Source organism: Lotus japonicus, chromosome 6 (genome assembly GCF_012489685.1).
Source record: "Lotus japonicus ecotype B-129 chromosome 6, LjGifu_v1.2".
NCBI classification, from domain to species: domain Eukaryota; kingdom Viridiplantae; phylum Streptophyta; class Magnoliopsida; order Fabales; family Fabaceae; genus Lotus; species Lotus japonicus.
Genome location: NC_080046.1, coordinates 41,588,541 through 41,605,132, shown reverse-complemented (window position 1 = coordinate 41,605,132; position 16,592 = coordinate 41,588,541). Strand labels below are relative to the sequence as shown.

At 38.5% G+C, this 16,592-nt stretch overlaps 2 protein-coding genes and 1 long non-coding RNA gene across 8 annotated transcripts; 2 read left to right on the top strand and 1 right to left on the bottom strand.

Annotated features, from left to right (window-relative positions):
• Positions 1-1,925: 1,925 nt before the first annotated feature.
• On the bottom strand, positions 1,926-3,983 carry LOC130725321 (uncharacterized). Its single transcript, XM_057576563.1, has 3 exons — positions 3,268-3,983; positions 2,693-3,018; positions 1,926-1,957 (listed from the first exon to the last, which is right to left on the bottom strand). Exons 1-3 carry the CDS (start codon positions 3,981-3,983, stop codon positions 1,926-1,928), a joined length of 1,074 nt encoding a protein of 357 aa, XP_057432546.1.
• A 2,431-nt stretch (positions 3,984-6,414) lies between these two features.
• On the top strand, positions 6,415-7,074 carry LOC130725320 (uncharacterized). The gene has a single exon (XM_057576562.1). It carries the CDS (start codon positions 6,415-6,417, stop codon positions 7,072-7,074), a length of 660 nt encoding a protein of 219 aa, XP_057432545.1.
• Positions 7,075-9,621: 2,547 nt separating this feature from the next.
• On the top strand, positions 9,622-15,373 carry LOC130725887 (uncharacterized). Of its 6 annotated transcripts, none has more exons than XR_009014639.1 (8): positions 9,622-9,755; positions 9,878-9,956; positions 10,072-10,163; positions 11,267-11,346; positions 11,536-11,615; positions 11,825-11,904; positions 14,036-14,863; positions 14,952-15,373. It is a non-coding gene; the product is annotated as an uncharacterized LOC130725887 (long non-coding RNA). The 6 variants fall into 6 exon arrangements; XR_009014641.1 differs by having other exon boundaries at positions 10,069-10,163; XR_009014638.1 differs by having other exon boundaries at positions 9,645-9,777.
• Positions 15,374-16,592: the final 1,219 nt, after the last annotated feature.

Below are 16,592 nucleotides of genomic sequence, written 5' to 3'. Positions count from 1 at the left end.
AAATCCTGCCACTTCACATAATGAGGACCTCCAGCTAAATGTTCTTCCCTGTGGCGAGGATGATTGTGTTCTTTTGCGAAAAGATTCATCAGATGAGTCGCCCGACTTCTTTTTCGTTTATGGTTACTTTTTCACTGATTTGAACATTAAACTTCCTTTTTCGCCTTTCATATATCATGTTTTGTCCTTTCTGAATGTGGCGCCTTGCCAACTCCAGCCCAACGCCTGGGGCTTTATCCGTTGCTTCGAAATCCTATGTGATTATTTGAGCTTCACGCCCACCTACCCTTTGTTTTTTCTTTTCTATAAATCTGTTACTAAGAAACCTACTTCCGTGAAGTGGGTTCATCTTCTAGCCCGCAAGAAAATGAGCCGGTTTACTGCTCTTAAGAGCCATTACAAAGTGTGGCAGAAAAGTATTTTAAAGTTGTTGAGTCGCCTGAAGTAAAGAACTTGTTCCGGGATTCCAACAATTGTCCTCTCTTCCCATTTTACTGGACAAAAAATCCTCGCCGAAAAATCTCCGTTTCATATGACGCCTTAGACGATTCTGAGCGAGGGGTTGCCGATTATCTTCGTTCATTGCCAGTATTCTCTGGTCATGAGTTGATTGAGGCGTAAAAAACTGGCACCTTAAATCAATTTTTTAGTAAGTTAATGATCTTTTACACATAACTTGCTTTTTCATTCATGCCTCACTTCTAACTGTAATACTTTCCTGTGTAGCCACGATGGGTAAAGGGAAGGTCGATGTCAGTCCTTTGAAGATGAAAGAATATCTCGCCCAATCTGTTGAGGCGGCGAGAAAAAGAGCTGTTGATGCTGAGCAGAAGAAAAAACTTGAAGGTACTTCAGATTCAGACAATATCAGGGATCCTAAGTGCCAGAAAACTTCAGGCGCCACTGAAAAAACTGCTGGTGACAAACCCTTGCACCAGACGACTCTAAATCAATCCGGTTTTGCCTCAAGAGGTAAACCGATAGAGAAAAAGAAGGGACATGATAATGTCCCGCCACCCCGAGGAGATCCAAATGCGATGATTAACCGCCCTCTGACTCCGTTTGCTCATGCTGGCTCTAGTTCAGCCATTGGGGGCGAAGCTCTCCCTACCCTGCTGAGCCTGTCTGATCCTCATTTCAACGGATTAGATTTTATGAATCGAACCTTTGACAACAGGCTCCACAAAGACATTTCTGGTCAAGGTCCCCCCAACATTGCTTCCATGGCCATTCACCATGCCCTTTCTGTCGCCAGTCCTGTGGCGGGTATGGCTCATTATGTGAAGGATTTGCATGCAGCTAAGAATCGTCTTGAGAAGAAGGCGGCTGACTGGAAGGTTGCGTATGAGCGAGCAAAGGTCGACGTCGAAACCGCCAACAAGCACCTGAAGTCTTCCGAGGAAAAATGTGCTAAGTTAACTGAAGACTTGGCGACTTCTAACTTACTCCTGCAAAAGACTAAATCTTTGAAGGAAGTCATTAATGTCAAACACACTGCTGCTCAGGCTAGGTGTCGGAAGATGGAGGAGAAGTATGAACACCTGAATGCTTCCATTCTAGGGCGTGCATCCATTCAATTTGCTCAAGGCTTTCTCAAGGCTAAAGAGCAAATCAGTGTTGTTGAACCTGGCTTTGACCTTTCCCGTATCGGGTTTTTGAAGGAGATTAAGGATGGGCAGGTAGTCGGCGATGATGATGTTGATATTGACCTCCTTCCTCAATTCAACTCTGAAAGTGAATCTGAGGAAGAAAATGGTGAAGATGGTCATGGCGAGGACAAGAATGGGGATGAAGGGGAAAAGGACCCAAAAGCTGCCGCAAGCCAAGACAACAACGCCAACAATGAAAACATGGCTTGATCTTATTTGTTGTCTTATTTTGTTTATGAGCCAAGCTTTGTTTTGGGCTTCGCCTCTTTTTGTTACTTAAAGCATGTATGGGCCACGCCCTTTTCTATCTTTAATGAAGTTCATTTCAGTTTAACTATGTTGTTACTTTGAAGTTGTTATTTACTAAGTTTTATTAACGTTTAGGTTTATGTACCTTAGCCGATTTTTCGACGAGGCTTGGTTTCTAGTGGCCACTAGAATTGCCAAGGCTTTTTAATACTCGGTGGCGATACTTTCTTATTCCGAAAGGATTATTCGCGGTATTTTATACCTTGATACGACTTACGCCGCATAAATTCGTAATATAAATAAACAATCTCTTGGAATGATCTTTTCATTGCTTTTCCACATATGGGAACTATTGTCCCTTCATTTTTACATATGCCGCCTCATTAAAAACCTTTCCAAAGAAAGGGAAAAAGAGTGCGACTTCATTCGTTTTTGTTGTTCCACTTAACTAAAGTACTGCTTCAAATGTGAGGCGTTCCATGTTCGTGGAATCTTTTGACCATTAAGTTGTTCCAATTTATAGGCTCCACCTCCAACATCGCCAATTATCCTGTAAGGTCCGCCCCAATTGGACGAGAGTTTGTTATGCTTGTCAGGTATAGTCTTATTTCGAAGCACTAAGTCTCCTACCCTCATAGTTCTCGGGACCACCTTTGTTGCGAACTTCCTTGCAATCTTCACCTTTCCCGTCTCATTCCTTAAGTGTGCCTCCCGTTGTTCCTCAGGCAGCATGATTAGATTTGCTATCAAATTCTCCCCATTGTCGTCCTCATTAAACCGAGTTACTCGCCAACTTTGGTTTTCAATTTCCACTGAGAGCATGACATCAGTTCCATTAGTTAGACGATATGGGGTTTCCTTCGTGCTTGTCTGTTCAGTCGTGTTGTATGCCCATAGGACGGCTGGAAGTTCTTCCGCCCAAAGACCTTTCGCCTCATCCAATTTTTTCTTTAAGCCCTTCAAAATGACCTTGTTGGCTGATTCTGCCTGCCCGTTGGTCTGAGGGTGCTCTACTGATGCAAATCGCATTTCAATTCCCATATCCGCACAAAATTCTCTGGTGACATTGCTTGTGAATTGAGTCCCATTATCCGTTACCAAAGCCATGGGGACCCCAAACCTGCACACAATTCGTCGCCATAGAAAGTTCCTGACTTTAGCGGTCGTAATAGTCGCCACTGCTTCCGCCTCTATCCACTTAGTAAAATAATCAACCGCCACAATGATATACTTCATTTGCGCCTTTGCTACTGGGAATGGTCCTAAAATGTCAGTCCCCCACATAGCAAACGGCCAAGGTGCCATCATGGTTGTTAACTCTTCAGGCGGGGCTTTGTGTAAGTCAGAGAAAACTTGACACTTTTCACACTTCTTGACGTATTCCAGGCAGTCTTTCTTCATTGTTGGCCAGTAAAATCCTGCTCTCAATACCTTTACTGCCAATGATCGCCCTCCTATGTGACTAGAGCATACTCCTTCGTGAACTTCTGCCATGATTCCCTGGGCATCTCTCATGTCAACACATTTGAGCATAGGAGACATAATTCCCCGCCGATATAGTTCATCGCCTACCAGCGTGTAGAAACTAGCCTCCCTACGCTTTTCTTTTGTGTTCAAATCATCATCCTTTGGAGGGTTTTTGAGGAAAGTTTTGATTGATTCCATCCATGAAGGCTCGCCTTCCGTTACCGTCTTTACCGCCTTTAACTTAACTTCCACCAAGTCAATACTGGGGCGAGAAAGGGTTTCCTGGATGACTGTTTGATAGTTGCCCAATCGCCCCGTACTGGCCAGTTTTGCCAGCACGTCCGCCCTTTCATTTTGACTTCTTGGAATATGTTCTATCCCGATCTTCTCTATTTCCATCATTAACCTGTGCACCACTTCCAGGTATTTAGCAAGTTGTGGATCCTTTACCTGATACTCTCCTTTTACCTGTTTAACAACCAGCTGTGAGTCGCCTTTGATGAACAATTTCTGAACGCCTAATTCAATGGCGAGCCTTAATCCGGCGATTAGTGCCTCATATTCTGATTGGTTGTTGCTCGCCTTAAACTCGAATTTCAAAGATTGTTCGATGACCATCTTGTCCGGGCTTTCAATAGTTATTCCTGCCCCACTTCCCGTATCGTTGGAGGATCCATCAACAGATAGGACCTACTCTCCCTGAGTTTTCTCGCCTTCTGTGGGTGTTAATTCCGCCACAAAGTCAATCAAGCTTTGGATTGTAACTTGTCCCCTTGGCTCATACTGTATATCATATTCAGACAACTCGACTGACCAACCGACCAATCGTTCTGACAGATCGGGTTTCTGGAGTACTTGTCTTAAGGGAACATCAGTTTTAACTTTGATTTGGAAACATTGAAAGTATGGCCTAAGACGTCTCGCTGTTTTTAGAATTGTCAAGGCCGCCTTCTCGATTTTTTGGTATCGCAATTCAGCACCTTGCAGAGTATGACTCACAAAATATATAACCTTCTGCCTCTTCCCTTCTTCCTGAAGCAACACCGTACTGACCGCCCTAGCCGTAACTGCCAAGTAGAGCGTCAAAGGAACGTCTGGCGTGGGTTTGGATAGTACTGGTAATGTTGCTAGTGATTCTTTCAATTTAGTAAAAGCTTGTTCACATGCCTCGGTCCATTGGAACTTCGAATTCTTTTTCAAACAAGTGAAAAACGGAGCTGCTTTGTCGCCTGCCATTGGCAAGAAACGTGCTAAGGCAGCCATGCGTCCTGTTAATCGTTGTACTTCCTTGACATTTGTTGGGCTTTTCATTTCCAAGATCGCCTAGCCTTTATCTGGATTTATTTCTATCCCTCTTGATGTTATCATGAATCCCAAAAACTTTCCCCCTTGAATCCCAAATGAACATTTCTCGGGATTTAACTTCATACGGTATTTTCTTAGCTGAGCAAATGCTTCTTTAAGATCATCGCGGTGGTCACTGGACTTGGCGGACTTGACAATCATATCATCCACATATACTTCCATGTTCCTTCCAACTTGGCTCGAAATTTTTTTATCCATGAGGCGTTGGTATGTAGCTCCCGCATTTTTCAAACCAAAAGGCATAGTTTTGTAACAATAATTCGCCTGATTAGTCATGAACGTCGTACTTTCCTCGTCTGAAGGATGCACCATGTATTTGATTATACCCAGAGTATGCATCCATGAGACTTAAAAGTTCATTTCCAGAAGCCCCATCCACCAATTTATCAACATTGGGAAGAGGATATGAATCTTTGGGACACACTTTGTTCAGGCTTGTGTAATCCGTGCACATTCTCCACTTCCCAATGGCTTTCTTGACCATCACTACGTTGGCGAGCCAGGTTGGGTATTGCACTTCGCGAATGAATTGGGCCTTGATTAACTTTTCAGTTTCTACTTGCACCGCCTTGTTCTTTTCATCATTCATCCTTCGCCTTGGCTGGATGACTGGTGTTGTTCCTGGCCGTATGGCCAGTTTATGAGTAATCACATTGGGGTCAATCCCTGGTACATCATTAATTGTCCAGGCAAAGAGATCTAGATTATCGCCTAAAAGGGTGATCAACCTTTCCTCCTGTTCTTTTGTTAAACTGCTGCCGATTTTCAACACCTTATCCTTGACTTGCGCTGATTTGGTTTCTTCCAAAGGTTGTGGGCGACAATCGTCAGCATCATCCCTTGGGTCTAAACTAAACCCTTCTTATGGAACAGTGGCTTTCCTTGGCGGCCTTTCGCCCGTAGAGCGCCACACTTCTTAGGTAACATTCTCTCGCCGCATTCTGATCCACGCGAAGGACGCCAATCTTCCCATTGCAGGCTGGGTATTTAATAGTTAAATGAGCGGTGGAAATCACAGCGCATAACTTGTTAAGAGTGTCCCGCCCCAAAAGTACATTGTAATTAGCTCTACACGCCAATACTAGGTACTTGACTTGAAATTTCTTGACAAACTCCCCTTCACCAAAGGCTGTTGGTATTTCCACGTATCCCCGCACATTGACACGATCCCCTGTAAATCCCACCAGGGTTCCTTTATACGGTTTCAAATCTGACTCCTTTAGCCCCAGGCGATCAAAGGCATCTCCATAAATGATGTATGCCGAAGATCCCTGATCTAAGAACACTTTCTTCGTCATGTAATTGTTAACCCTGATTGTTACAACAATCGAGTCATTGTCATGGGGAATTACATTTTCAAAATCCTGAGGGGTGAATATGATTGGAGAGTGATTCAACCAACATTCGCCTTCGTATGCTTCGTGCACGGAATGTACTGCTGCCACATAACGCTTTCTGGCCTTGCTCGAAATCGCGCCTCCTCCAAACTCTCCTGCAATGGATGAGCATTCCCCAACAAGGTCGCCCAATTCTTCTACTATCTCCTTTCCTTTTCCTTTGTCCCCTTGAGTTACCTTGGCGGCCTCTAGGCGAGAAAACTCAGGGAGAGTAGGTCCTATCTGTTGATGGATCCTCCAACGATACGGGAAGTGGGGCAGGAATAACTATTGAAAGCCCGGACAAGATGGTCATCGAACAATCTTTGAAATTCGAGTTTAAGGCGAGCAACAACCAATCAGAATATGAGGCACTAATCGCCGGATTAAGGCTCGCCATTGAATTAGGCGTTCAGAAATTGTTCATTAAAGGCGACTCACAGCTGGTTGTTAAACAGGTAAAAGGAGAGTACCAGGTGAAGGATCCACAACTTGCTAAATACCTGGAAGTGGTGCACAGGTTAATGATGGAAATAGAGAAGATCAGGATAGAACATATTCCAAGAAGTCAAAATGAAAGGGCGGACGTGCTGGCAAAACTGGCCAGTACGGGGCGATTGGGCAACTATCAAACAGTCATCCAGGAAACCCTTTCTCGCCCCAGTATTGACTTAGTGGAAGTTAAGTTAAAGGCGGTAAAGACGGTAACGGAAGGCGAGCCTTCATGGATGGAATCAATCAAAACTTTCCTCAAAAACCCTCCAAAGGATGATGATTTGAACACAAAAGAAAAGCGTAGGGAGGCTAGTTTCTACACGCTGGTAGGCGATGAACTATATCGGCGGGGAATTATGTCTCATATGCTCAAATGTGTTGACATGAGAGATGCCCAGGGAATCATGGCAGAAGTTCACGAAGGAGTACGCAACATTGCCGGTATCAAGCTGCTTTGTTGCGTTCTAAGGTAAGCTTAAGTGAGAAAAGTACAAAAAGCAAACCCTAACAGAGCACTAAAATAGCAAAGATGTAATAAAAGGGAATATTCTCATTAAGTGTCAAAAAGTTCCTCTTACAAGGTGATGACCTTCCCTTTTATAGAGGGTAGGGTCATGATATGGACCTTTCCTACATTTGGGCCTGACAACCAGGGCCCAAACCCCTATGCACATAGGACAAATCCAAGAGAATCTTCCAGCTGGCTTGCGGGTCCACTTAAAGGGAGCGAGAATCCTCGGTATTTCGCCAGTTCCCGCCATGTCTTCCTCCGCCCAGTCCACCATCCCAAATCATCACTCGCCGGAGCTCCGGGCTCCGGCGAGGACCAACTCCACACAATTTACAAACGAGAGGATCCAACTTTACAAATTTTCAGGGGAGAGACTCACTTCAGAAGGCGAGACAAAGACATGGACTAATATGAGGATTAACCCTTTCAATTATAATGTAGCCAAATTTGCTAGAAATTATTTATTAAGTTGATACTTTTTTCTTACATCATTCGTGTTTAAATCTCATGCGGCAAAAACTACTAAGTACCAACTGCAGTAAATTATAAATTATTTTTGTCTAATATACGCTCAAAAGTCTAATTAGCAAGACCCTTATAAACAATGTTTTTTTTTTGAAACTATAAACAATGTTTTTTTAACGTCATAAACAAATAAACACAGAAATATAGACACTAGTAAGATAGTTTCAAAAAAAAAAATAGACACTAGTAAGATAATTTAAGTCAAATATTATGTTATTTAGTTACCAAGACACCTGCAAATAAAAGAGAAATAAAAAAATATCAAAAGTTAATAACTTCATGTTGTGAAGGGTATTAAACTGCATGTTTGACATTATCAAAAATCTCAATAATTTCATATTAATAACTTTTTTTCCCTAAGAATGCATCCAAACGACTTTTCTATCTTTTTGTTTCCAAAACATGATTTAGGAACAAATTTATCAAACAAATTTTTTTATTTTTTTATTTCCAAAACAGTTTTTAAAATTTAATTACCAAACAAGTTTTTTTATTATATTATGCTAAGAAACAATTCTTAAAAATTATTTTACAAAACAGTTTTGAAAACAATAAAATTGAAAACACAATCAAACAGGCCCTAAATCACGGCAATCACGGACAATCGAAGGAGACCCAGTTTGGAAGAGCTTATTTGAGCTTATCTGACAGCATAAGCTCTTATGCCAGTGTTTGGGAGAGCTTATGCAAACAGCTTATGGCAGGCCATAAGCTATTTTCAGCTTATTTTCATAAGCTACTCAGGATAGCTTATGAAAAACAGCTTATGCTTATACACAGCTTATTTTTAATTTATTTCAATAAATTTTTAAAAATAGCTTATGAATAAGTATGACCATAAGCGCTTAATTAAACTGTTTATCCAAACGGGGCCGGAATATAAGAACCGCTCTTGAGGATTTTAGTACCAAAAGATTAGAGACTGAATTAGCGATCTTTTTTTTTAAAGATTGCTCAATAATGGATTTCTATCGGTTCTTAGATGATTGTTTTTTTTTTTAAAGTGTTAGATGATTGTTTAGTTGTGACATTAATTGTAATGTTTATATTGATCGTTAGAATTAGAGATGATAATGTTATGTAATTTTAGAGCAAGTATGCATCTATCTATAATCTATAATCTATAATCTATCTATAATCTATAATCTATAATCTATCTATCTATAATCTATCTATAATCTATCTATCTATAATCTATAATCTATCTATCTATCTATCTATAATCTATCTATAATCTATAATCTATAATCTATAATCTATAATCTATAATCTATAATCTATAATTTATCTATCTATCTATAATCTATCTATCTATAATCTATCTATAATCTATAATCTATCTATCTATCTATCTATCTATAATCTATATAAAAGCAAAGTTTTGCAGTCTTGGGGGCAAAAAAGTCTTTGAGCAATTTATTCCAATATCTATGAGAGTTGGGTATGGATATTTTTGTAAAAAATTTATTTTATTTCACTCAGGTTTGATCTCAGCCGTTCATTCATATCAGTTTCCCCATTCACCTTACCTTCTTCCTTTTCTCCTTCTCTCAGCCGTTTCACGAACTTGAAAAGGCAGACACATTGCGTCTTTCATTCTTCCTATCCATTATGCACAAAGAGTCTCCGCTCTGCAAAACAAAAAATTAGAATTCCTTCCTGACGCATCCGCTTTGCAGAACCTTCTTCCCCTTTTCGTGGTTCTGATCCTTCCTTCTCAGTAAGACTCCACATTCTGAGGCTGCGACATGAATCACCATCTTCCAGCTCCTTCAATTATCCATCACAGTCTCTCAACCAAAGCGTAAGTCTTTGATTACTCAACATACAAATTAACTTCCATTGATTGAAATTTTCTCAGATCGAAGAATTTTGTACTGATTTGATTTGAATCTGCAGGTTTCATCGTCTTCGCTTGATGTTGGAGTGGTGACAGATGGGAACGCGGTTTTAGACATGTCGTATTTGAACAGCTCCGATTCGAGCGGGATGGTGGTTTCCGGCGGCGGCGGAAGGCAACCGGCGACGCAGCTCTGCGGGATGGATCGGGAGGCAAGGGTTCTGAGATACAGGGAGAAGAGGAAGAACCGGAAATTTGAGAAAACCATCTTCCATCCCGTAAGAACGGTATTTTTTACATGTAGGCTCGGTCTCTCACAGGTTTTTTTATTTTTTAAATTTTTGTTTCGTTTCAGTTTTGTTTATTTACTGAGTTGGGGAATTAATTATGATCTCATGAGTGGTTATGCAAACAAACGGAGACAAGGGATTTTTTGGAGGGTTCGAATCAGAGTAGGGAAGGTGGTCTGCTCCGTTTGGGTATGTATTTCATCTCTGGTGGTCTCTAGGATTCAGAACTGATATCGTTCCCCTTTTTTTCTGATCTGATATCGTTTCCCTTCTTTTTTTTTCTTCCCTGATCCTGATGTAGAAGATGGCTGAGGTTTGGCACCGGACATTGTTCCTTAAATGGTGGCTGCTGGCTGGGTGCTCATACTCGATTTGGGTTTTCCTGCAAATTTTCAGGTTTGTTTCTCTTTCTCACGACTGTGATTCGTTCTTCCTCCAAGCATCCATTCGTTCCCTTTGTTTTTTTTCCCACTTCGTGATGGAGATGATTTTTGGCTAAGCAAGTTTGATTCAAATTGTTCACTGTGATTCCTGTTCTGCAGATTTGGTGCACCTATGCTGGGATTATGGGGTTCCAGTTTGTGCATTTGTGTCGTTCTTCTACGTTGTTCTTGATTGTGGTATTGAATTTCCTTTCCCTCTCTCTCTCTCTGTTGTCCCTGAAAGGCCCAATTTTTTTTGTCTCTGATGTTTGATTCCCTTAGTTTGTAGGCTACTGTTATCTGGCTGATAGTGGAATTAGGACTATCTAGGCCCAAATTTATGAATTGCAGAAAATTTGATAACATGTCATTGATATTTTTGGAATCAATGACATGATTTAGCCAAATAAGTGTGACCAGTGTCTGTAAGCAAGGTAAAAGAGTAGGAAGAAAGAAATGATTTAGCCAAATAAGACCTGACTTGAAGGTTATGAGCCCCAAGTACCAATTACCATGTATAGAAATAGAGATGAGGTGGCAGGAGTAGTGACTACATTGGCTAAGTAGCATATGAAAGTGAATGTAGCATAGAAATAGAGATGAGAACAAGGAGTTTCATCTGAAAATGCTGAGAAAAACTATAGGTCTGAAGGTGTTTTAACAGAAGCTGTGCAAATTATAAGAGAGCTTTAAGTAGAAGAGTCAAAGCAGAATGATTAATGTTGGCTGTGAAATAATTAAAGGATTGCTAATTAGAAAATAAAACCAATGTGATTTTAATCTTGCTCTGTTGCTGTCCTTCATTAGGAACCATGCTAAACTTAAAGAAAGGGTGGTGTAATGTAACCCATGGTAGAAGTAAGGCTTAAACAACTCATGAAGACATATTTGAGAACAAATAAAAAAAATCAGAGAATGAACAAATAATTTAAGAAATCAGTGGGAGATGTCAAGTTTATGGGGGAGCATTCTCTTTTCTGTGTGGGGGGGGGGGGTCTTGGTGGTTAAAGGAAATGTGTTCTCTTTTTCATCTCTCTGCTCTCTTATCTAATAGTATCTTTTGAATTTTGGCTGCAGGTTCTAATATTATTTACCAGCAATTTCAGATGAGGGTAGAAGTTATAAAATAAAGTGAATAGGTGACTTGCCCACCAAAGGTATTTGTGCTTATTGAGTGAATTCTATAATGCTCACTATTATTGATCAACTTTGTCCTCATAGAGAAGTTCCTGTTTGTAGATTACGGGGACTTGGATTGGTGGTTCTTGGTGGGTAGGGGGGTCCTTGGTGGTTAAAGGATCTCTCTGCTCTCTTATCTAATAGTATCTTCTGAATTTTTGTTACAGGTTCTAATGTTATTTACCAACAATTTCAGATGAGACTAGAAGTTATAAAATAAAGTGAATAGGTGACTTGCCCACCAAAGGTATTCTTACAATTTGTGCTTATTGAGTGAATTCTATATTCTTTATCTATAATGCTCACTATTATTGATCAGCTTTATCCTCAAAGAGAAGTTCCTGTTTGTAGATTAAGGGGACTCGGATTGGTGGTTCTTGGTGGGTAGGGGGTCTTGGTGGTTAAAGGATCTCTCTGCTCTCTTATCTAATAGTATCTTCTGAATTTTTTTTGCAGGCTCTAATATTATTTACCTGCAATTTCAGATGAGGCTAGAAGTTATGAAATAAAGTGAATAGGTGACTTGCCCACCAAAGGTATTCTTACAATTTGTGCTTATTGAGTGGATTTTATATTCTTTATTTATAATGCTCACTATAATTGATGCACCTCTTTTAGAAAAGAAACTTATTTGCAGGTACTGCCCACTATAATGTATGCATATCTTTGATAAATTTTTCGTTTCTTGGGTGTATATATAAAGAATGAACTACTTGATAATAGTTGCTGCCTAGAAGTATGGAAAGAACAATCAATGAGTCCCTTCCAAATCCAAGTTTTCTTTCAGTGTCAGTCATCTCACCAATGCATTTAAAGGCTGACAGTGCACCTTTCTAAATTCCTTCTACTAAATTGTGAAATTATTTGTTCATTCACACAGAAAAGAGAATGCTCCCCCATATGTAACACCCCATTTTCTGTTATTAGGTTATTTATTATTTTATTTTAATTAGTATTATGGTATATGGTAATTTAGTGATTTTGTTAGATAATTAAGTGATTATGTGATATAGATAAATAAGGTTTTAGGGTTTAGTGTGAGTAATTGAGAGTGGGGCCCATTGTATGGCTATTTAAGGGTTAGGAGTGAAATGGAAAGAAAGAAAAGAAAAAAAATAAGGATTAGAAGAGAAGCAGAACAAGAAACACGTGAAAGCAGAGAAGGAGAGGAGAAAAGAGGAGAAAACTTAGAAGTGATCTACAAGAGGTAAGGGTTTGAAATCATGTTTTATGGATTGGTATGATAGTGGATAATGATAGAAAGCATGATTTAGGAACCCTAGGTTGCAAAAATTCCCAAATTGAAATAGTTAGGGTTTGGTTTTTAGATGATTTTGGGGGTAGATGATAGGCTTGCATGATGCGCAGAAATTTACGTTCTCTTGTACCCTTTTTCGTGCTATGTTAATGGCCGAATTTGAAGAAGTAGTCTTCATAAAAGTTGTCGGTTTTTCTGTTACGAAACTTTTGCCACTGGTTTCACGTCATTCCGACGTCTGTAGCTCGAGTTATGTGTATTTTAGTGAGTATAGGTTAAGCTGTCCAGTTTCTTACGAACTGCGGTTAGTGTACGATTTTTCCTGATTTTTGTACTTTGAATTGTGACTTGAAAATTTATAGAGGTTTACAAAACGTGTATACGGAACCATGATAAAAAATATTAGATTTTTCTGAGTATATTTGATAATTTACATCCGTTTAATAGTTCATTAGATGTGTGGTGCGCGCACATGGCGAGTTGCGTAGGGAGATGTCGCAAGATGTCGCGACATGGCGAGTTGCGTAGGGAGATGTCGTGAGATGTCGCGACATGGCGAGTTATTCAGCGACATGGCGAGTTGCGTAGGGAGATGTCGTGAGATGTTGCGACATGGCGAGTTGTGCAGTGAGATGTCGCGAGATGGCGAGCATGAGCATGTCGCGAGTTTTTGGGAAAATTTAGAGAGAAATCCAGTCTTTAGGAAATAGTTGCAGAACCTGTTATATATGAATTATATTTAATTTACATCTATTTTTAATAATCATTATATGATGTTGTTTCTGAATTGATGTTATGTTTGAGATGCTAAGTTGTTGTGATTGCAAGTTGTATAATTGATAACATGTAATATGTGTTTTGTGCAACTGGTGATGAATATGCTAAAATAATTAGGACTTGGAGATGGTCTGAATATGCATATATTAGTTGAGTTTTGCACAATACACTGCATAGTTGTCAAGAGGCAATGTTTGCTAGTTCTCGTGGAGGCTAGTGACTTGTCCCAAAACTGGAGTGGTTTTGAAGCCTAGAGCGAGGGCTTTGTTGGTGGTTATCTGTCTGGAGTGGACGCGGTGATACCGCTAAGGATAACAACTTTGGTACCAAAGGCATTTGCACGGGTCTCACTTGAGTCATATGTGTTATGGTGATATTTTTGGAGAGATTTGATGTGGTGGTAATTAGAGACTATTATATATGTTCTAATTGAGCTATAATTTATGGAGTATTTGCCATAACTGTGAACTTGATTAATTATGTTAAAATTACATAATTTATTATTTGTTAGTGAATGTGAGTAATTTATGTGGAGCATAGATAAGCTTTTACATTATTTATTATTATGCTTATCCATATGATATGAGTTCTCACCCTTCTGTTGGAATGATGTTCTATGCGACATCGCTCAGGTACCGAAGATAGTGGAGCTTCTCGCGAGGGTTAGTTGGAGGAGCTAGTCTTTCATTTACGGTTTAGTTAGGGGAGTCATGCTCTATTATGTAACACCGGGAAACGTTTAGTTTTGTACCTTGATGTTAAGAGTTACCTATGAACTCTCTTTATGTTAAATTTTGGAGTTGAAATAAATCCGCTGTGCTATGCATATGATGTTGCGACATTAAAGTTGGAAAATTTATATATTTATTATGAGCATGACAGGTGTTTTGATTTATGTTTCTGGAGAATAAGTGTGACACCCTCTGTGTTATGCATTTTACTCTGATTTATGATATATTATTATGCGGGGTTTAGAGGGTGTTACACCATAAACTTGACATCTCCCACTGATTTCTTAAATTATTTGTTCATTCTCTGATTTTTTTTATTTGTTCTCAAATATGTCTTCATGAGTTGTTTAAGCCTTACTTCTACCATGGGTTACATTATGCGGAAGACAAAGGGTTTGATTCTAAATCCAGCCAAAGTTCAGCATCACTGATGAGGCGAATTGGCTGAGATCTACCAAAAAAAGTGAATGTGAAGAAAAGGCAATAAGACAGATTATTATTGATCAATGAATGAAGATGCTTGCAGCCTCCAAGCTTCCGCATGTGCCTGTGACTATGAAGCAAGAGAATGTTGATATTATGAGTTAGATGTTCCCTGCACCTAAGCAACCAGAAATACCAATGATCTACAAAAATTCAAGTGGTTCTGCTGTTGTGTTTTGGTTTAAAAATAAATATCCTTCATGTGTGGTAACTCTTTCAAAAACCCAAGCTGTTGGGAGTTATGTGGTGAGCATCACAGAATATTTTTCTATTTGTTCCTTAGTTTCACTGATATTTTTGTATTCATGTTTTGGTGAACTTTTACATTTTTCAGGCCTTACCAGCTAAAATTGCTGTGTTTATTCGTCAATTTGGAGTTTCTCCGTTGAAGCTTCGAGGGCATGTGGGTGATGATGTTACGTGCAAGTTGCTGAGCAAAAACAAGAAGGATGTGAGGATTGGATCAGGCTGGAAGAAATTTTGTACACGTAATGGGGTTCGTGCAGGAGATCTGTGTTGCTTTAAGTTTACAAATATCGCAGAGAGGATTGTTGAAGTGTCTATTGTTTTTGGGTAATTTTATGGGAGTATAATCGGATGACTTGCTGCTATGTAAAAGTTTAATTTTGTTTCTCAATAATAGTTATGTCAATTCCAATTGGCAGATTCGTATAAGTTTGTTCTGAAACTTTTTCACATATTGTTATTATGTATTTGGTTTGTTGATCCAATGTTCAATGTTAGTTGTTTTGAATCTTTACTGTGAGTTTAAATTTAGCTTGGATTTTTACCTATCTAGCAATGTTAAATTAACAAAGCCTTTAAAAAGCTTATCTAACCAAAAAAAAAAACAGGGCCTTTAAAAGATAGTGGCCGTAACAGCCATGTTGAGGGACATAAGAAACTGATACAAAACAAACTATGATTATGATGATAAATATAATAAAAAGCATTCAATGTGACTTTTCTTTAGCTATTTTAATAAGGAATATCAAAACTACGGGGGTCATCTTGAAGTCAAAAGAACTATGTCATTCCTTTTAAAATTTTAAATAGTATTTGGCTATAAATAATATTTGTTTTTTTAAGAATAGTATTTATTGATACTCTTCCCATTTTAAACAGATTATTTTAAATTATATTAATTAATTTTTATATAAGGAAAGATTATATGTTTGAAATTCTGTTACATTTATATTTAAATCAGATATTTAATTTTTTTTATAATCAAATTGAAAAAAATTTACTTGATTTTTATGATATTTAATCAATCAGAATTTTTTTTGACGGTCATCAATCAAATATCTTAAACTCGGTTTGTTTAAAAAAATCAACTACCTTTTTAACCAATAAGATATTTAAAATAGAGTTTAATTTTGATGCACCGACGGTGTAAAGTTTTTTTACACCGTCAACCAATCAGATTTCAAGGATGTGACATGTCAATTAAAGAAATTAAATGAAAAGAGAGATTTTCTCACATCCTTAAAATCTGATTGGTTGACGGTGTAAAAAAACTTTACACCATCGGTGCATCAAACTTTTTCTCTTTAAGATATTTATAATTGGTTTGAAGAGTTTTTATTTAAACTTTTTTTAAACGTTTAAACAATGAGAGGTGGAACCTTGATTTTCTTATACGATTATGGTTATTTTAATTTGTATTTTGATAACCTTTTTGTTTTAAATTTTTAAATTTTTCTAGAACTATATCTACCTTTTTGCATCGTAAATTGATTTTAGGAGAGAATGATGGAAATGGTTAATAACCATTAGTGCCTTGCCTTTTACTATTGCAGATGTTAATGACCATTAGAGCAAATAATGCAAATGGTTAATGACCATTATTAAATTGCTATTATTAGTAGAAGAAAATTTTGTATGCAAATGTATTAGTTGAAACGTCTTTAAGTCTTTATTAGGCACATTAAATTATAAATTATTACTAATATTTATGTTTTTAAATTTGAAACTC

Excerpts from the sequence above, each read along its gene's own strand:
- LOC130725321 (XM_057576563.1), bottom strand. The coding sequence starts at position 3,983 with ATGGTCATCGAACAATCTTTGAAATTCGAGTTTAAGGCGAGCAACAAC. Across the intron at positions 3,019-3,267 it reads TGCCTGGAATACGTCAAGAA|GTTTGGGGTCCCCATGGCTT; the intron begins GTGTGAAAAGTG and ends AATTGTGTGCAG. Across the intron at positions 1,958-2,692 it reads AGTGGAAATTGAAAACCAAA|ATAGAAAAGGGCGTGGCCCA; the intron begins GTTGGCGAGTAA and ends ACTTCATTAAAG.
- LOC130725320 (XM_057576562.1), top strand. The coding sequence starts at position 6,415 with ATGGTCATCGAACAATCTTTGAAATTCGAGTTTAAGGCGAGCAACAAC.